The following is a 21,669-nucleotide window of genomic DNA, read 5'->3' as shown; positions in this document are numbered from 1 at the left end:
ACACAGGAACTAAATCAGACCTGCTTCTGAATTCTTCTCTGTCTAAACCCCTCTCCATGTTGAGTGGCTATCTGTACTTGAAACCTAAGTGAAACCTGGTTCAGGAAGTGGCTTGTTGAATAAAAGTTCTAAGTTTAAAGTGAGTATCAATTCTCAGGTTTTTTCCTCCTGTGGCAAGACGACAGGTTGAAGAAAGTCTACTGATGCTCACAGTGAGAAGAGAGGAGCAGCTGAGTTAGAAGAAGAATCTCTCTGTGTGTGTGTGTGTGTGTGTGTGTGTGTGTGTGTGTGTGTGTGTGATGGGGGGACTGGAGTGGGAGCATCTGCTGAGGGGAGTCCCGAGAGTGGCACACTGAACGAAGGAGCCCTCTTACTCCGGGATACACCACCATTCACTCCCCATACTAGATTTAGCTTGGCATTTGGGGCAGGGGGAAGCCCCCAACTAACACCTATTTTTCTTTTTTTCCCTCTTTTTCTGGGTCTCCTGAACCTCATGCTGACTTTGAAATCCTGATGCTTCTGCCTGTACTGCCTATGCCCCCATAATCAGACTTTGATATTTTGAAACAGGGACCCACAACGCAGACCAGGCTCGTCTTGAACGTCTGACTCTTGCCATAGATTCCAGTTTCCCGTCTGGATTTTGGAGACAGGGTCTCTACGGAGCTCTGCACAGGCTTATCCACAATTTTCCTGTTTTAGAAGAGCATTAGGGTTTAGGTGTGTGCCATCACGCTGGGCTATTTGTTATGGTCTCTTACGGCAACTCTGCCCCACGGACTCATTGGCACCTTGCTTTCCTAACAAATTCCTCTAGACACAGACAATAGATCTTTCAGTTTTGTCTGAAAAAGAAAAAGCATATTTAAATAGCTAGTATGGGTTTAATATGAACACAGGGCAGTGTAGAGAACTGAGAATCTGCAGCTAGAATAAAAGTTTGTATCTAAAGTCAAAGTTAACTTTGACTCCATCATTTAACAAGTGGAGACTCAATGGGTTCCTCACTTGTCAACAGAAATGAAACCTGCTTTAATGTTACAAAATTACTAATATTAAGAGGCTCAAACAGGAAAACTGTGGTATGAACATGAGTCACAACTGTTTAGTTATTTCAGGAAAAGCAGGTTTAGCAGCGTCTGCCCAGTCAGAACAAAGAAACTGATCAAGGAAGCAGCAAATGCAGGTAGGACCCCTGACCTTACACTGGAGCGCTAGGGGTGACAGAAAGCACTGTTGTCTAGTCAGGGAGCTAGGGGTGGGGTGGGGCTCTGGAATCCAGCTTCCTCCAGAGGTCTCTTTTGAGAAGTGATGGAAACTTGGAATCTACGGGTAGGAGATTTGGTAGTCTGACCAGAGTGAGTTCTGGCCCAGCAATGGATAGTCATGTGACATATACAAGCCTTGTGTGTGGAAGAAAGCAAGGAGTGAGATACAGTGACTCACTGTACTCTGCGCTCTAGCAGCTCAGAGTGATGACATGTCTTTGAAAATTAAAGCAAAAAAAAGCACACACACAGACACACGCACACATACACACAGACACACGCACACAGACACGTGCACAGACACACGCGCACACACACACACACACACACACACACACGCACGCACGCACGCACGCACGCACGCACAAATAAAAGAAAAGAAAAGAAAAGAAAAGAAGGAGGCAAGAATCTCTCTCACTGAATATAGAGACAGTACAGGCAAAGCTCTGACTGTGTGCAAGCCTGAAAACCTAATTTAGATTCTGGGAGCTCGACTCCTGAAAATTATGCTTGAACTTCCCAGATTCTATAGCAGCATGCATGTGCCTGTGCACATACCCACAGGCTGCAGAGGCACGAGCCTGTAGTCACCTTACTTGGGAGGCTAGGGAAGAAGGAACACTTGAGACCATCTCGGGCAATATAATTATGCTCAAATTCAACAAAGCAAACCAAACAAACAGTACATCTAATGTAATGGAGTGCCTAACGCTCAGTGAGCATTAGCGACTGAGCGGTGACTGAATCTCTCCAGTCTCTGGGGCAAGTTACAATTGCCACGCTATTCCACTAGGGGGCATGGCACTATCTAAACAAATAAAAAGTAATTTCAGTATTTGTCCCAGGCTCTCCCAAGGATCTGAATGCAGGAGGTAAAAACTGTCAACCAAAAGCTATGTTAGGAAAGATGGCTCAGGGGATAAGATCATCAGCTGCTCTTCCAGAAGACCCAGGTTCAATTCCCAGCACCTACATGCTAGCTTACAACCATGTCACTCCAGTTCCAGAGGGCCAATGCCCCCTTCTGGCCTCTGTGGGCATCAGGCACACAAGCGCTACACAGACATGCAGGCAAAACACCCACGCACAACAAATTAAGAAAAAAAAAAAGAGTATGCCAGCCAGGCAAGGTACTGTACACTTGTAATCCCAACACTTTGAGAGGCAGCTGAATCTTGAGTTCAAGGATAGTCTGGGACTCAGTTTCATACAATCCGACCCCTTCCCCCCAAATCCACAAAACAAACCAACACAACAAAAAGATCCTGTGACTACGTCTGTCATCACTCAGTGCCTATTTTGATGAGCCACTGCTTTACCCATGATGCTGAGCTAGGAAAGCGAGGATGGGTTTGGGGTTAAGAAAGAAAAATTTTGGGGTTGGGGATTTAGCTCAGTGGTAAAGCACTTGTCTAGCAAGTGCAAGGCCCTGGGTTCGGTCCTTAGCGCAAAAAAAAAAAAAAAAAAAGAAAGAAAAATTTTCAAAAGCACATTCTCTGGTAAAAGATAGGCCAGGAGAAAAATCAAATTTATAAGCAGAGTTCTTAAATACCTGAAGATTCTCAAAGCAAGGGATACCATGACACATTCTAAGAGGACATCCACCTAACCGAGCATGTCCCCTAGCACCTACAGATCCAATCCAAGCTAAGATGTCTAAGGTTTGTTTAGGTTTTGAGAGTCTTGGATTGTGGCCCAGGATGGTCTTAAACTAGACATTCTCCTGCCCGGACTGTCAAGCACTGGGGTTGCAGGTGTAAACCTCCATGCTGGGCAGTTCTTCCCTGGGTGTCACCTGATAGTATGCCTCCAAGTGTATCCTCTCAGCTGTGTTCTTACAAGCCAGGACTCGGGCACAGCCACGCTTGGATGCTTACAGAACTTACAGCTTCACTGCCCACTCACTGCTCCAGCAAACAGGGCTGGGCTGCAGCTGTGTGCCTGAGCACTCCTTGAGCACTCATGAAGCCTCAGGCTGGACTTCCATCCCAGAGATAGAGAGAATGGGACAGAGAAAAGCAGCTTTGAGAAAGCAGGAGCAGCAGGGCCTGCTTACGGAGTCAGACAACCATGCAAAGGAGTTTGTCACCTTCAGGAGACAAATTCATAACCAGTGAAGGTGAGTTTTCTGCTCCTATAAGAAAGTGAAGTAATGGGCTGGAGAGATGGCTCAGAGGTTAAGAGCACTGACTGCTCTTCCAGAGGTCCTGAGTTCAATTCCCAGCAACCACATGGTGGCTCACAACCATCTGTAATGGGAGCTGATGCCCTCTTCTGGTGTGTCTGAAGATAGCTACTACAATGTATTCACATATATAAAATAAATAATTCTTGAAAATAAAAAGTGAAGCTAAACGGGTGTTTGTTGTTGAGTTTTTAAACAATACTTTTATGTTGCCTTGCATGCATGCCTGTGCACTGTTTTGTGCCTAGTGCCAGAGGAGGGCACATCTACTCCTGAGAAACCAAGTTCCAGTTGCGAGCTGCCATGTCAGTGCTAAGAATCAAACCTGGGTCCTCGGAGAGAACAGTCACTGTTCTTTTTTTTTTTTTTTTTTATTAAAAAGATTTTATTTATTTATTGTATGTATGTGAGTACTCTCTCGATGTCTTCAGACACACCAGAAGAGGGCATCAGATCCCATTACAGATGGTTGTGAGCCACCATGTGGTTCCTGGGATTTGAACTCAGGACCTTGGCAAGAACATCCAGTGCTCTTAACCGCTGACTCATCTCTTCAGCCCCACTGTTTATTGTTTGGGTCTGTAGACCAGGCTGGCCTTGAACTCAGAGATCCACCTGCCTCTGCCTTCCAAGTGCTAGGAATAAAAGCTGTGTACCACTTTGCTGGGCTAGCCCCACTGTTTGATACAGGGTATCATATCCCAGGCTGACTGACACTGACCTTCTAGTCTTCTTGCTTTTATCTCCCAAGTGCTGAGATTACAAGTCTGTGCCAATATGTCTTGTTTTCAGTGCTGGAATCAAACCCAGGGCTTTGTGCAAGCTAAGTACATACTTAATCAAACTGAGCTATACTCTCAGCTCCAGTTTTATTTTTACCTTCCTGTTATTGTTTTTCAAGACAGCCCTGGCTGTCCTGGACTTGCTTGCAGGCCAGACTATCCTCAAACTCAGAGATCGGCCTGCCTCTGCTTCCTGAGTTTAAAGGCATATGCCACTAGCACCCAGCTTGTGTGTGTGTGTGGGGAGGGGGGGGGGCGGGGGGGAGCACAGACAGACAAACAGAGACATAGACAGATGGGATACACAGGGTCTCGTTCTGTGTCATCAGCCAGGAACTTGCTATGTAGACCAGGATGGCCTCAAACTCAGATATTTGCTTACTTCTACCTCCCAAAAATCTGAGATCAAAGTTGTGTGCCACCACGCCCAGCTCTATTTTTATTTATTTGTTTTTATTTTTGTCTTCTCAAGACAGGGTTTCCCTGTGTAGTCTTGGCTGTCCTGGAACTCAAGAGATCCACCTACTTCTATGTCCAGAGTACTGGAACAAAGAGGTGCATCACCACAACCCAGCTTTTATTTTTATTTTTATTTCTATACAGGGTTCAAGAGCTAAGCTGCCTAGGATGGCCTTGAACTTGAAATCTTCCTGCCTCAGCCTTCCAAGTAGCTGGTTTTACAGGCCTATACCAGTACACCCACTAAGACTAGACTATTTTCGACTGCTGATAGTCTCACAGCAGACTATTCATGAACCGCCTGCTAAGTAAGTGTAGCTGTACTGTGCTTTTGTAGAAAACTCTACTGAAATGAAACTACCCTGGCCATTCCCATGTTGTCCATGGCTGCCTTTGATCAGAGGCAGCTGAGCAGATGCAACAGACTGTTGCCCGGAGAGCTAAAAATAATGGCTTTCTGGTATTTACAGACAAAGTTTACTAATGGCTGCCACGAAGGACTCGGGTAAAGTGCAGAACTGTTGGAGGGAAGCCCCACCCCCCACCTACCGCCTCTTTTTGCTCTAAAAGGTTTATTACAAACTCAGGGCTGTTGTTACATTTAGACACTATACTTGTAATAGTGAGCTAGAGTTAAGAGTTATTTTCCTTGCATTTCATGTACTGCAGGGACAGAAATAGGAGTCTGAGAAAAACAAGAACTATAATGCTCTAATTGAATGCAAAAATCAGTTCAGAAATCTGACAGTTCTTGGAGGCTCAATCAGGTGGGAAGTACACTGGTGGACAAATACTCCCGGGGAACCTGAGCAAGCAGGTTCCTGGCCCTGAGGGCAAAAGCTTCCTCATTTCTGTGAGCGAAAGGCAGACAGCAACGCCCGGGACTGTCTGTTTCCAGGGCAGAGTGTATTCAGAGATGGAAAAATCACCACCAGTGTAAATAGCTATTTGGGGGACACAACGCGAGCTGGTCAGTGAGTTTCATTCAGCTCCTCACAGGGTTCAGAGAGAAGCCCTCCTTTGAAGGGCCTAGGACCTACATCCACTAAAGCTCTTGTAGCTCTGCTGTGCAGCGGAAAGCTGCCGGCAACGGCTTAGTTTACACACACTGGGGAACTGCAGCATTCAAGAGGAGTTCTCTGACCACCAAAGTATTGCACGCTGCTGACAGACAGCTAAGGCCTTTGTAGCTGCTGTCCTGCACCTCAGCTCATGAATCCCTGGAGATACCAAGATTCATGGTACATGCGCCACAGACATGATGGGTGTGGGTAGCCCTCATACAGGACGGAAGCACAGGATCACACGCCCGTCCCCGCAATCCCGATTACTTACATTTCTGAAGTCCAGCGTTCATCTGCGTGTGAGAAAGAAGCTGAAAGGACAGGTCACCTGGCCCTGGTAGACAGGCTAGCATGGCAGAGCAGCATCAGCACCTGAGGCAGTGGCTCACACTGTAATGAACAACGGAACAGAACAAGGTCAGAGAATACAGGGCAGCTCCTTCAAGGAAGGGACAGGGGCTTTCAATACGAGCAGCAGAGGACCAAGTATGGGCAGGTGAGCAAGTTAATTAAGAATTTCTGTCTGAGCAGCAATTCACTCTCAACTACTAATATCACAGAAATGATATTGCAGCCAGTACATGTGTGGGTGGGAGAAATAAAAATTGGCAAATATCTGTTCACATAAATAATTAGAAAACATAGCCATACTTATAAAGCTTCTGCACACAGGGGACTCGAGGGCTTAGCTCAGTCTGCAGTCCTTACTGGAGATCAGGACAGTCAGGCCTTACAGAACTACAGCACAGGCCTTGCAAACACCTATGACCAAACTCTGAACTCATGTTTTGGGTTTGATTTTTGTTTTGTGCAATGAAGCCCAAACTGAGTTCCAAACTGGTGATCCTTCTGCCTCAGAGTCCTGACTGCAGGGATTACAGACATGTCATGTGTACAGAGCAGTCTAGGACACACAATTAACGACTGTCAAAGAAAGTCCACTCCAAGGGTCGTCAAGACAGGGCTTCTCTGTGCAGACCTGGCTGTTCTGGAAACTCACCCTGCTGACTAGGCTGGCCTCCAACTCAGAGCTCTGCTGGCCTCTGAGTGCTGGGAGTAAAGGCTTGTACCATCATGCTTAGCAGCGAATTCCTCTTGTGAATTCTGAGGAAGCCTTCTTTCCTGCTATCTGTTATACTGTTACACTTCCTGTACCCTAGCAAGGGGATACTGCTGTTGGAGTGAAGCAAGAAGCAACAGGCTGCCACCAGCTCTCTTTGGCCAGATGACCTGCATAATATCCAGACAGTGTGGATTTATTCTGTGATGGTTATCAACAAGATGTAGACAACAGCCCGATAGTCCTGCCAAGTCTTCCTTGTGCACCAGGAATGAAGTTTTCTCAAATAAGCAGATTATGAGAAAAATACATGCATTTCCTTCCCAATACTGCAGAACCTCTTAGTCAAGATAGCACATTACAGCTTCAGCTCACAAGAAAGAACAGGACCAGCTTAAACACAATGGAGACTGCAAACCTCAGTACCCAGGGAGAGTCCTCAGGAGGAGGAATGACCTGGTGCTGACGAGTATCTAACAGCTCAGGCCCACCAGAAAGTGGGGGCTTAAACAGTGTCTAAGACAGCAGCTACAGAAAGAACTGAGATCCGATGGTTCAATGAATTAAGAGCGGCCCCAGAGTTCTGGTACAGGCTCGACCTTCATGACTCTTCCTCTGGTGGAGCTTCAAAAGAACAAAGACAGTGTGCCGGTTGTCATGCCTCGAGAAATAAGTCTCTTGCTGGAGTCAAAGGACTGAGATATTGTTTATACCCTTCCCTTATGAATGCTGGCTCTTATGACACTAATTCCAAGAAAAAGGAAAGGAACAGAACCATGGGTGACCGGGTCAGGATGAGCCCCAGGAGAGGATAAGGGAAACCTGCCACCCTGTTCTCTCTCTCCCTGCTCTTCCCCCCTCCCCTCCTCCTCTGGTTCCTTGAGATGGAGTCTTGTAATGTAGCCCTGACTGGTCTAGAATGCTCTATAAAGACCAGGCTGGCCTCGAACTTGTGGTAATTCATTCTCTTGCCTTCAGCTCCTGAGTGCTATGATTCCCTGGCTAGCCTCAAACTCAGAGATCCACCTGCCTCAGCCACCTTAGTAGTGAGATTAAAGGCATGCTCACCACACACCTCATCTCACATTTTTGATGGAAAGGAAGTACCGACAAAGTATTTAATTTTAGACAAGTCTTTAGCGCTCCCCAAACCCCATAAAGTCCAGCTCTTAGCATTTCTCATCAGTTCTCAAGTTTCCACAATCTATTCTGAACCTCCACTTCTAACAAAAATGCTTCCCTAGTCCCTCTCAGGATGCTTTACCAAAAACGTTGGTGGGGAAAACAGCTAAGCAAGTTAATAGCAACTTGGGACAATCTCGGCCGTAGATCTCAGATGCTACCTAATGACATCCATAGCTTTTGGGTTTGTAGAAATTAGGGGTTTGCTGAGAATACCTTCCAAACCTTTTATCTGTTGGTCACAAAAGATGTTGGCCCAAAGTGGTTATCAGAGGGACTAAAGATAGCCCAGCGTCACTGTGGCCCTGGATCTGCAACACGACTCTCCATGACGACTCTCCATGACGAGACACTTCCACCCACAGCATCCATTTCTACACAGCCTCAAGTCATAAGGCGACTTTCAGGCTTCCTTTGAGTTCAGGGTAGATAAGTAAGGGGCCCTTGAGCAACGGCAGGGCAGACTATTACTTAGGCTTGGCACATAGTAAGTGCAATTTGTGGGGAGTTCTCAGTTATACTTGGGGTGACAATTACCTGTGGACTAAACTGCTTCTTGTAACGGGTCATGAGGATGACTGAGTCTGAGTAGTGTGGTGATGTTATAATTGCTGCCATCTCTGGTACTGCTGGTACCCAGTGCACTGTTTTCGGTGTTTCTGTGTTTTGTTGCTGATGATGGCGGGTGGGAGTTTAGTAGAATTAATCACTAGGTAAAGAGTCTCCTGGGGATTAAAGTACACGGGACTGAATATAAGAGGCATGAACCAGGAGCATGGAGGCACCAGCTCTCCTTACCTAAGGTTTTTATTTGTAGGTTATCCCATCCACCCCCCTCCCCAACCCCTTCCTGAGCCTTTATTATTGTTGAGGCTTTTAATGTAGCCAAAGTTGCCTTTGAATTCCTGGTCCTCCTGCCTCAGCCTCCAAGGGCTGGGATTACAGTGTTGTCTGAAAAAAGAGTTATCATCTACACTGAAGAGTCTGCAGATGGACGGGCTGACTTCCTCGCTGTGGAGAGTTGGAATGCTGCAAATCCTGTCTGACAATGTGCTGGACTCTCTTTAGTCCCTCTCATAAACATTTTATCGCAAAGCTTTGTTAACTTGTCTACGAGATTTCCCCACGATGCTTTTCATAAAAGCATTTGTCTATGGCTGTCTTTTGCTATGTGACCATAAAGTTTATGTGACCATTTCTACTATGGAAATGTCCTGAGTCTACCACTCAGGACAATCGGAATCCTGTTCATGTTCACCCATGCTAAACTCAGAACAAATTATCTTATGCCCTTTGAAATAAGAGCTGTATTTTATTTTAGCAATGTTCATATTGGACTGACTTTGTTGAGATTGTAGATTACTATAAACTATGTTCATGCTGGTGTTAAACACATGAAGTTTGAGAGATTTGGAAGTTCACTGAGTGTGTGTGTGTGTGTGTGTGTGTATGTACATGCATGTGTGTGAAGTGGGGGCTGGAGGGATGGCTTGGTCTAAGCCAATCTGGAATTTTCAAGAGTCTCCTGTCCTAAGCTTCCTGCTGGGATGACAGGCTTGACCACTCTCCCTTGGTAATCCACTCTTCAGGGACTCAGAACCTGTCACAACAGGTCCTCACATTATACTATCTTTCACTGTCACCCTTTGTTCAACACTGAATAGTATCGCTGGGATCTCTGGCAAGAGTACCGTCTTGTACCTGATCACTGGTTTATACCTATCTTTATCCAGTACTATTAACTGAATTATTTATCATTTGAGTACTGCAAAAGTTCCTTCTTTCTCTCTGGATATCATAATCATTTTTGTTTTAGTTTGTTTTGAATTTATTTGTGTGTGCCTGTGTCTGAGTTTATGTGCACCACATGCATGGAGGAGCGTGAGGAGACTGGACGAGGGTATTATGTTATATTCCAGAGGTCCTCTGGAACTGGACTTACTGGCTGTTGTGAGCTCCCATGTAGATGCTAGGAACTGAATTCCAGTCTTCTACAAGAGCAATGCACACTCATAAGCATGGAGCCACTTCTCTAGCCCAACATTTTAATCTTCTGATCTGGGGTGGACTTCCTAAGAAGATTTATCTTAATCTTGGAGTCAGGGACAGGAGTAGTCACACAAAAGATGTCTAATAAATATTACTGGCTCATATTTCTAAACAATAGTAACACTTTTTTTTCTTTTCTTTTTTTCGGAGCTGGGGACCAAACCCAGGGCCTTGTGCTTGCTAGGCAAGCGCTCTACCACTGAGCTAAATCCCCAACCCCAATAGTAACACTTTAACCTCGGGCCTTAGGACTTTTGAGGGGGTGACACTGGCAGGGCAATGGGCTCACTCTCACAGTTTAATGGCATAGTAAGTGTGCATTTTAAAACGGAGGCTGGAGAGCTGGCTCAGATGTTGAGCGCACTGGCTGCTCTTCCAGAGGACCTGGTTTGGTTCCCAGCACTCATGTGGCAGCTCACAGCTATTTGTAACTCCATCATCAGGGGATCTGATGCCCTTTCTGGCCTCCACAGCACTGCAAGCATATGGTCCAGAGACATCCATGCTGGCAAGCAAAAGTACCCAAATGCAGAAAAATAAAATTAGTCATTAAAACACAAAAAAACCTCAGCTAAGTCTCCAGCCCTGGAACTTACTTTGAAACTAAAATTGTGTGTGTGTGTGTGTGTGAGAGAGAGAGAGAGAGAGATGTGCACACATGTCACAATGTGCACTGTGGGAATCAGAGACCAAGTCTGTAGCATGTGCAGGGCCCCCTTCCACTCTGACTCCTGAGCTCTGGTTGTCAGTTTGGCCAGGCAGGCCCTCTGCCATTGCTCTGTTGGCACTGTTACTATGATTACTGATATGACCCAGCCATGCGAGACAGCACTCTGCCATGGTATATGAGCTGGTTTCATACAGTATATTGGAAAGTAGCATTTGTTTCTTTTTTTTTTTTTTAATCTCCACTGGATAAAGTAAGTGACCCTAAAAACACAAGTAAGCTACAGTTGCATGGAATTAACCCAGACTTTGCTTATGTCCCATCCACTTTACATACCAGGTTTGCATTCTGAAAACCCTGTCAGGAATGGTCACTGCCACTTGAGCTGACCTACATGAGAGAAGGAGTGACCTTTGAGTTTAATCACATAACAAAACAGAGTTGTTAGGCTGGGCAGGCTTTGCCGATAAGTACCTGCGCAAGGCAATGAGAACAGAGACAGGAGAAAGCTACTTAACACCTGATGAACAACTGGAGCCAATCCTCCCAAACTCTTGTAAAAACTGTTAGAGAAAATGCTTCCAACACACTGCACGAGGCCGGCACTGCCCTGACACCAGAAAAGGACAAGAACACGGTAAGAACACCTCGGGTAGGGATAGGAAGGTAAAGGCTCTCCCTGCCAAGCTTGCTAACCTGAGCTCCATCCCCAGATCCCTCCCACATGGTGAATGGAGAGGACTGCCAAGCTGTGGTACACCAAGCACCCAACCCATACATAGCACAAGTGAATGCTCTACAAACAAACACCTCCAGGCAAATATCCCTCGTGAACATACGTGTAAAAAAAAATCCCCCATGACCAAATGGGATTCATATCAAGGATGCAAAAATGTTTCAACATATGCAAACTTAGAGATATGAACCACATTAATAAAATGAAAGACAAATGAATCATTTGACCCAACTCAACATCTTTCTATGATTAAAAGAACAAAACAAAACAAAACAAAACAAAACAAAACCCTCCCCACAGAAGGTGGCACACACCACAAAGCAGCTGACACAGAAATATCGTGACTTCCAGACTACACTACAGTGTGACCTTGTCTCAGAAACAACACGACTCAGGCACAGGAGAAATTCACCTCAAAGATTTAAAAGGCTGCCCATACAGCTGTGTGTGGTGGCTCACACACGCCTACAATCCCAACACTACAGAAGTAAAGGCAGGAGGGGCTTGAGTTCCAGGATAGACTGGATTACCTATACTTTAATTTCCATGGGATAAAAAATGAATGTCCTTAAAACTGTAAATAAGCGAGCTGTATGGGTTGGGCCCAGGTTTTGCATATATGTTCACTATGTCATATAACAGGCTTGGTTTCTGAATGTCTTATGTGTATCGCATGTGTGTGTATATTGCCAGTGTGTATGCATGTATACCACACGTATGACACATAGCTCTGGAAGCCAGGAAAGAGTGTCAGACCCTCTGGAACTGGAGTTACAGGTGGTTGTGAGCAGTAATATGGGTGCTAGCAACTAGGTTAAATCCTTCGCAGGGCATGTGTGTGTGTTGCTGGGGTTCAAACTGAGGAACTTATGGAAGCTAGGAAAATGATCAACCACCCAGTATATCACCAGCCATTGACTGTATGTCCTATACTAACATACATGTAAGAGGGGAGGAGTAAGATTAAAGGGTCTTTGGCTTTTCATTTATGTGAGTCACCTATATTAATGACAGTGCTGACCAATAAGCATTTACTCTTATGTTCATGTGAAGTGGAAACTTGTAGGTCTTTGGAAACTTATGTCAAATGATGCTTTGCTGGGGCTCGTAGGTGGAAGGATGTCTTGCTAAAGCAAACACTGAGAAACTGTTGTTCTGAAGCAGACACAGGTGAAAGGACGCTTGATGAAGGAGTATCAATGTGGCCCCATAGACAGTGGAGACAAGCACTGAGCCTTGGTTTGGTTTGCTCCGCACGAAAAGCTGTCAGATAACAGAAAAACCATCCCCTGAGGAAACTGAGGCTGGATAACTTGCCTGTCTCTTCAGTTTTGTAATGTTGGAAAGGCTACAGGGCTTCAGGTCTGCTAGGAAAGCACTTTACCCTTTGACTAACTACACTAGGAATTCTGACTCATCTGTAGAAATGATAGAAATAAAAAGGTTTTAAGGTTTAGGTTATTTAGTCTTTTCTTTTTTGTTTTTGAGATGGGGTCTCGCTGTGTAGCACTGGCTGGTCCTGAACTCATGGAGATCTCCCTGTTTCTGCCTCCACAGTGCTCCAGAAGGCAGAGGCATCAGAACTCCAGTCCTAGAATTACAGGCAGTTGTGAGCTGCCTGACATTCGTGCTAGGAATTGATCCTCTGGATGACCCACTGGGCCATCTCTTCAGATTGCATAGACCATTTTCAAGGAAGTTGGTATGGCACAGCCTATAACTCCAGCGCTACAAAGTCAAGGCAGGAGAACAGTTTTGAGTTCAAGGCCAGCTTGGTTTACATACCGAGACACTATCTTTTAAGAGGAAAAAAAATAAGTTCCTCAGTACAGCTGGTCTAGGTAATTTTACAGACTGCAGTCCTAACACAGAAAAAGGTGCTTTTACAGGCGTTAGCAGCAGAGGGTCTGGCAAAGCATGTGTTGGGAGAGCAGCTACGGAACGTGCATGTTTCTATCCTTTTCTCCTCCTCACAATGCCCACAAAAGCACAAAAGGCCAAAACTGCCTGGGACAACCACCCCCTTGCCCCAGTCACCTCACCAGAAAGGACGGCTTCCAATCCAGTCTAGAATGACTTTCAAGTGTGAAGGAAGGATGACAGAGAGTTAAGGTCACTGTAAAAGCTTGTTCTATTCTGAGTACATACATCACAAGGTGTTACTCAGAAACAAGTCCAGATGCCAGTCTGAGGTGGGTGTGCAGCCATGTTTCTGAGCCCAGAGCGTCATCATGTACTTTGGTAAAGTTCCAGCACACAGGCATCTTCCTTATCGCTTACGTGTTTCACCAAAGTATACTGCTGGTTTATAAGAACCCCAGAGGCATTTATAAACTTGTGTTCTTGCTATTTATTTATATATTTATTTTCAGTGCACATAAAAAGGCTGTTTATCAAAACTACAGAGAATGACATGAAGTGAAGAGAGGACTAGAAGCAAAAGGAAGGATCTATAGGAACACCGAGTGCATGTCAGAGAGTAAGGACATGACACCAAAGAAATGAGAGGAGAAATACAGCAACTACTAACTACATAAGAACCAGAACAATCATCTAGTAATTAAAAAGACTATAAAATGTAGACAATGACACACTCCTGAGGACCCAGGGCTTAGGAAGTGGAAGCAGGAAGACTAGTTTCAGGCCAGTTTCAGCTACATACTGAGTTAGAGGTCAACTATGTGAGACCCTGTCAAACACACAGGAAAGAATGGAGGGAAGGGGGCGAAGGAGGGATGGAGGAGGGAGGAAAGATTTCTTGTTGGTTTTTATCAACTTGACACAAACCTAGATATATCTGGAAAGAGGAAATCTTAAGTGAGAAAATGTCTCCATCAGATTGGCCTATAGGCAAGTCTATGGGACAGTTGCTTGATTAATGATTGATGTGTGACTCGGCCTATTGTCAGCAGTGTCACCACTGGGCAGGTAGTCCTGGACTGCACAAGAAAGCAGGCTGAGCAAGCCACTCCAGTAAGCCAATAGGCAGCACTTCTCTCCATGGTCTCTGTATCAGCTCCTGCCTCCAGGTTCCTGCCCTGACTTCCCTCTGTGATGGAGGGTGACCTGAGTGCTGTAAGCTGAAATAAACCCCTTCTCTCCAAGTTGGTTCTGGGGATGGTGTTTTATCACAGCAACAGAAACCCTAACTAAGGCAGAGGGAGGGTACATGTAAATCAGGTGTGCTGATACTGGAATTCCAGCATCTTGGAGGCTGGGAGGCAGGAGGATTACTGAGACTGTATTCTTCCCTTTTCCCAAAATAAAGGAAAACTGGCAGGTAGGCATGGTGGCACACTTCTTTAAACCCAACACCTAGGAGGTAGAGGGTAGCCTGAGCTACAGAGAATTCCAGGGCAGCTGGGGCAAAAAGAAAGAAAGAGAGGGGAGGAGGGAAGGAGAGAAGGAGGGAAGGAGGGAGGGAGGGAGGGAGGGAGGGAGGGAGGGAGGGAAGAAAGGAAAGGAAAGGAAAGGAAAGGAAAGGAAAGGAAAGGAAAGGAAAGGAAAGGAAGGAACCAGCGACTGATCAGAGTAATAACTGAGTGTACCTGGTTCCCTTAAGGGACAGAGAGTGTGGAGCATGCCCTGGTTGCGAGCTACCATGTGGGTGCAGGACATCAAATCTGAGTATTGAGGAAGAGCAGTACTCTTAACCACTGAGCCATTTCCCACCCCAGGTCATTTTATTTTTGCCAACAAAATCAAATTTCCACTTAACATTTTGGTTATTTACACTGTAAAACTATTCACATATGGGCCTGGAGAAACAGCTTGCCCCATACCATGAGGACTTGAGTCTGGATCCCCAGTCCTCACACAAAAGCAGTGTGGGTGTGGTAGCCCATCTGTAATCCCAGAACTCAAGAAAGGATTCCCAGAACAAGCTGGCCACTAAGTGAACTAAATCAGAAAGTCCCGAGTAAATGCCTTGAGGAAAGTGATAAAGACAGACATCGAGCGGTAGACTCTGCACATGCATGTACATACTTAGGGGTGGGCAAGCAAACCCACACACAGACATACACCATATACATGCAAAACCACATTTACTGTTTTACTTGAAATTTAAAATGATCTTTTACTGTTCTGTATTTTGAGACAGGGGCTTTCTATCATGTAGCCCTGGCTGTCCTGGAACTCACTACATAGACCAAGTTGGCTTAGAATTCACAGAAATCTTTGCCTTCTGAGTGTGAGGATTAAAGGTACGGACCACCACGCCTGGCTATCGTATCTCTTTTATTACACAATCTGGGCTGAGGATGTTGGTCACAGTACTTATCTAATATGCACAAGACCAGGCCAAAACCAACCGACCAACCTAAGCCACAGGGTCTTCCTAATTATATAGCCCAGGCTGGCCTTAAACCTGAAATTCTCTTGCCTCAGCTTTCTAAGTAGTAGAATTATTCTCGCCTTATGGTTTTATTTTATTATATTTACTTTGTGTGTGTGTGTGTGTGTGTGTGTGTGTGTGTGTGTGTGTGTGTGTGTGCGAGTGTAGGCAAGAGCCCACATGTGTCAGAGGACAAGCACAGGAGTTTTGTTCTCTCTTATCATGTGGGTCCCTAGAATCAAACTCAGGTCATCAAGTCTGATGGCAGGGCATTTACTTGTTGAAAAAGCCAGCCCATGGTTTTATTTTATTTATTGTTTTGAGATAGGATCTCACTCCTTAGTTCCAGTTGGCCCAGAACTTGCTACATAGACCAGGCTGGCCTTGTATTCAGAGATCTATCTAGCTCTGCCTCCCCATCCCCCCATCCAAGTACCGTGCCAAACTTAGCAGGATATTGTTTTTACAGTGTAAATGGAATTACTGACTTTCATATAGATTTGGGAACTGATTTACCCCAGACTAGCACTTGCACTGTAACTCAAGTTAGCTAGCCTAAGCTTTGAAGCCGTCCTCTCCAAGATGACCAGATAATAAATACACACAGAGGGAGAAGTACACTATGCTGGGTCTGGTGACACTGCAATGTCAGCATCAGTAACAAGACACAAAGAAAGGGTTGTGTGATACAGGCCTACAATTCCAGCTATATGCAAAGCAGGAAGGAAGAAAGGGAGGGAGGGACTGACGGAAGGAGGGAAAGAAAAAGGAGGACTTGTGTTTGGCCAGCATACACAAGGCCCTGGGTTCAATTCCTCAGTACAGGAAGAAGAAAAAGCCACACACCACCACCACCACACATGACCTCCACTGCCACAACCACGTGGCAAGTGCCAATATATAGGCAAAGAAAAGCCTTAAGATCAAGAGCCAGACTCTTTTTTTTTTTTTTTTGGTTCTTTTTTTTCGGAGCTGGGGACCGAACCCAGGGCCTTGCGCTTCCTAGGTAAGCGCTCTATCACTGAGCTAAATCCCCAGCCCCTCAGACTCTTGTTCTAAAGAAAAATTACTTTCCCTCACAGTAATAGTAAAATAGGGGTACTGCAAGGTTTCACAGTAAATGCTGTGATCTCAGTACTCAGGAAGTGGAAACAAGAGTTCAAAGACATTTTTCATGATAGCAAGTTGGAAGCCAGATCTCTACATGAGACACTAACACCAGGGAACCCCTGGTCATAGCGGCATATGCCTTTTATCCCAGCACTTGAGAGGCAGAGGCAGGTGGATTTCTGTGAGTTCTAGGTGGTGCTCTGGAAATAGTTTATATTGGAAATACAAAAAGAAGAACAAAATCCCTGGTAAAAAGGTTAATAAAGCTAAAAAACAAAACAACAAACAACAAAAAACAGGTGTGGTGGCACACACTTGTAATCCAGCACTGGGAGACAGAGGCAGGTGGATCCAAGTTGGAAGCCAGCCTGGTCTACACAGCAATATATAGGATAGCCAAGGATAGACAGACTCCAAAAGAACAAAACACACATTCACTAACAACCACAGAGAGCTAGGTATGGTGTGTGATAATCATACTACAATCCCAGCATATGGTAGGTAGAGGTAAGAGAATTAGGAGTTCAAAGCCAGCCTCTGTCATATAGACACCTGGACACCATACTGACTTTTACGTAAGATCCTGCCTCAATACTGCCCCCCACTCCCCACCCACAAATAGTTGTTGTAAAGTAGACCTAACACCCTAACTATAGTGACTGATTTGATTGTTTTTGTAAAGTGCTCCTTCCGGTGCCTCTGTTCCATGATAAAAACTGTTTTAGCCAATGACAGCCTGTTCTTCAAGCCATGAGTGTAACAGAGACAGACAGGAAACAATCTGTCAACACAGAACTTATCTTCAGCACATGTATGAGCATACTACATATGCTAATAAATTAAGAGGCAGGTAACAATTTAACAGCAAATAGCACAGAAGGAAAGTTCTAAGTAAGCTATATTATGTTGCTGCACCTGTGACCACGACTGGCTATACAATGAGCTACACTGTGAATACAAGGCCATCTTGAACTCAGAAGCACCACTGTCTCAAAAACCAGACAGAAAGCAGGCAGTAGTAATGCACGCCTTTAGTCCCAGCCCTATAAAAAGAAAGCAGAGGCAAGAGGATCTAACATGAGTTCAAGGACAGCCTGGTCCACAAAGAAAGTTCCAGGACAGTCAGGGCCACACAGAGAAACCCTGTCTTGAAAAACCAAAAACCATCACCACTACCCAACCAACCAACCCACCTACCCACCCAAAGGGGCCAGTGGATATGTTTACCAGTATATGCACCATCAGACCAGTTTACTTTTCTTACGGCACCTTTTATTTTTTTCTTATTCTTTGAGACCTGGTCTTACTGTGGGACCTTGACTACTCTGAAACTCAATACAGAGACTAACCAGTCTCTGCCTCCTGAGTGCTGGAATTAAATACACACTGTGGTGGTTTGAATATGCTTGCTTGGTTCACAGGGGATGTGGCCTTGGAGAAAGCATGTCGCTATGGGTGTGTTGGGGGGCGGGGCGGTTTGGAAGTCTCCTCTTACGCTCAGGGTCCACCCACTGAGGAAGAGACCTTCCTCCTAGCTGCCTGGAAGACAGTCTTCTGGTTGCCTTCAGAACAAGATATAGAACAAGATGTAGAACTCTCAGCTCCTCCAGCACCATGTCTGCCTGGATGCTGCCATGCTCCCTGCCATGATTATAATGGACTGAACCTCTGAACTTGTAAGACGACGCCCAATAAAATGTCCTTTATACAAGTTGCCTTGATCAATCATGGTGTCTCCTCGCAGTATCAGAACCCCTAACTAAAACACATGCCATCACACCTGGCTATGATTTATCCATTTTCTGAGTGCTTTGCCTGCATGTCTGTTAGTGGCCAGAAGATCCTGAAGGCTGGATCCCCTGGTACTGAAGGAGTTATAAACAGTTGTAAACTACTATGCTGGTCCTGGGAACTGAACCTAGGTTTTCTGCAAGAGTAGCATCTGTTCTTAACTACCAACTCCCCCTTCTTTTAAAGTATTTTTATTTATGGGCATTTTGCTTGTTTGTGTATCTGTGTACCACATGTGTGAAGGCCCACTGGGTTCAGCAGAGGGTATCTGATACCCTGAACTGGAGTTAGGGACAATTATGAGCTGCCAGCAAAGTGAGTGCCAGGAATTGAACCTGGGTGCTCTAGAAGAGCACAAGTACACTTAACCACTGAGCCTTCCCACACCTCTTTTTTGAGACAAGGTTTTATGGCTGGCCTCAAACACCAGTACACAGCCAAGGGTATCCTCAAATTTCAGATTTCTTGGATCCAGCTCCCGAATTCTGGCCACAACATCAGGTTTTATACAGGTTGAAGAACTGAACCCAGAGTTTTGTATGTTAGGCAAGCACTGTCCAACCGAGTTGCACCTCCTGCCCTTTAATCTGTCTGTCTTTGTCGAATAAAGCTGTGCCTCTTACATCACAAGTGTGAAGGATGAGTAAAATGCCAATAGCAAAAGTGCTCTAGCTTCTGGAAGGTGCAAGAACGTCAACCTTCTGCGACTTACCAATGCATTTCTTTAAAGATTCTGCATCACCTCAATTCTTCAAACTGTGTAAAACCTGACTTCCACTCAGCTCTGGAACCAATCCTCTAGGGTGCTTTGCTAGAGTAGGCAGCACAGGCCTGCAACCCAGTATTCCTGAACCACAGGCATGAGAACTGATACAAGTTCAAATCCAGCCTGCTCTATAGGACACTGAGACCCTGGCTCCATAAAACACAGCCTTGCTAATTGCAGAAAATTAATCATTGGTCCCAGAAATCTTCCCTTTCAAATCTGCTATGAAGGGTTGGTGAGATGGCTTAGTTGGCAGGAGTTCAATGCCTGAGTCCAATATGGTAGAAAAAGAATAAGCTTCTATGGGGTTGGGGATTTAGCTCAGTGGTAGAGCGCTTGCCTAGGAAGCGCAAGGCCCTGGGTTCGGTCCCCAGCTCTGAAAAAAAGAACAAAAAAAAAAAAAAAAGAATAAGCTTCTGTAAGACATCCTCAACATTCCCATGCATTCTGTGGCAAAGCCATAGCAATGATTATGATAAAAATGATAAATCTGTCTTAGAGTCAAGTGTTAGTGGCTCTTGCCCGTAAGTCCAGCACCTGAGAGGGGGAATTTAGAGGATCAAACGTCTGAGGTCAGCCTGGGCTCCTACAGGAGACCCGCCTCAACAGAACAGTGTCCAAGTGTAGAGAGGTGAAATCATAGATGCCTCGGAAAGTGGTCTGTTAGGAAGGATTCTCTTTCTCGTCTGTGACAACGGAAGGCCTTGAAATTAATGTGTAGTTAAAATGGCCTGGAGATTCTGATCCTCCTGCCTCTACCATTTAAGTACTGGGATTGCAGACATGCATAACCACACCTGGCTTTCTCTGTCTCTTTTTCTACCACACCTTGGTTGTTTTCAACTTTCTAGTAAAAGAATGTTTGAGGGGAAGGCAAGATGGCTGGGAGGGTAGAGGTAGGCTACCAAATTTGACAACCTGAGTTTGATCCCTGGAAGACACAAAGCAGGAGAGAGCTGAGTCATCCCCGACCTTCGCTCACACCAGTGCTGCTGATGTGTCTATACTTTGAAGAGACCACAGACGCTCGTGCATACACACTTGCTGAATGAATGAAAATTCTGAAAAAGAAGACCATTGTAAATAAACTGAGTGGGGGATATAACTCACTTGATTGACCAGTCGAGTATACATGGGGCCCAGAACCAGAAGCTCAGCATGGTGTTTCAAACCTCTAATCTCAGCACTTAGAGGTGAAGACAGAAGGATCAGAAGTACAAGGTCATTCTCAGCTACATCCCAAGTAGCAGGCCAGCCTTGGCTACACAAGACTGTCAACAAACAGATAATATTCGGATGGAGCTAAGGAAGCATATCCTTAACCTCTTTATTGAGGGGCTGGAGAGATGGCTCAGAGGTTAAGAGCACTGACACTCTTCCAGAGGTCCTGAGTCAATTCCCAGCAACCACATCTTTACTGATTAAAAAATATGCAATCAAAAAGTTTTCCTCTGCACTTACCATAGAACTGAAACTACAACCAGAGACCAACCTGTTCTTACAAATTACTATTGTCTCACAATTAGCACACAGTGCCAAGAGTGACATTTGGTGCTATCTTGGTCTAGTCTCCTATGATAAGCAGAAGTAAACTCAAGGGTATGATCTCAGGAAATAAAAAAACATTAAGGCCGTTCCTAATAGATTCTTCTAAAATATAATCCTACACAGCTCTTCAAAAGAAGGACAGTATGTTTTAATTGTGAAACAGACTTCTATAACATTCTGACCTCTTGTCTAAAAGAGGTCTGGAAAAAGAAGTAACTGCAGGGAGGGAGTGAACTGTGCCATGGTGGTCATTAAAATCCATCAAGTTCATACTTCAGCCTTGGGATAACTGCAGCCGAAACTGACTCGAGAGTAATTGTCACTGCTATCTGCAATAAAAGCTAATTGGACATAATTGAACTAACGCCCTAATCGGAGGGAAGCTGCAATTGGCAAAAAGCCCATTTCTCCTGCTCCTTCTATCTGATAGCAAATGAAACTACTAATGATAATTTGTGGACAAACACAAAATTGCTCTCATGGTTCCCCCACTGCAAATCACTCAGGAATTCCAGCCAATGCCCAGCATGTTGAGCCAGGAGAAAAAATCATCAACTGGTGCTTCCGCTATGGATTTTAACAAGAGCATCACTAAAGCTGAAGACTGCTAAGAACTGTTAAATTTCCTCTGGACAACCTAAGCAAAAGCACTGTGGTCTTACC

The 21,669-nt window shown here is 45.1% G+C and overlaps 1 protein-coding gene across 2 annotated transcripts in view; it reads right to left on the bottom strand.

Annotated features, from left to right (window-relative positions):
- Fam222b (family with sequence similarity 222, member B) overlaps positions 1-21,669 on the bottom strand; it is a 65,772-nt gene that overhangs the window by 8,753 nt on the left and 35,350 nt on the right. For both annotated transcript variants that reach the window (NM_001109038.1, XM_006246944.3), the window contains exon 2: positions 6,033-6,151. In NM_001109038.1, coding sequence (NP_001102508.1) covers positions 6,033-6,114 — 82 coding nt within the window. In that variant the 5' untranslated portion in view covers positions 6,115-6,151. The remainder of the gene's footprint in view (positions 1-6,032; positions 6,152-21,669) is intronic.

This window comes from Rattus norvegicus, chromosome 10 (genome assembly GCF_036323735.1).
Source record: "Rattus norvegicus strain BN/NHsdMcwi chromosome 10, GRCr8, whole genome shotgun sequence".
NCBI lineage: Eukaryota > Metazoa > Chordata > Mammalia > Rodentia > Muridae > Rattus > Rattus norvegicus.
Note: the sequence above shows the minus strand (reverse complement) of the source record. Positions and strands in the feature narration are given on the sequence as shown.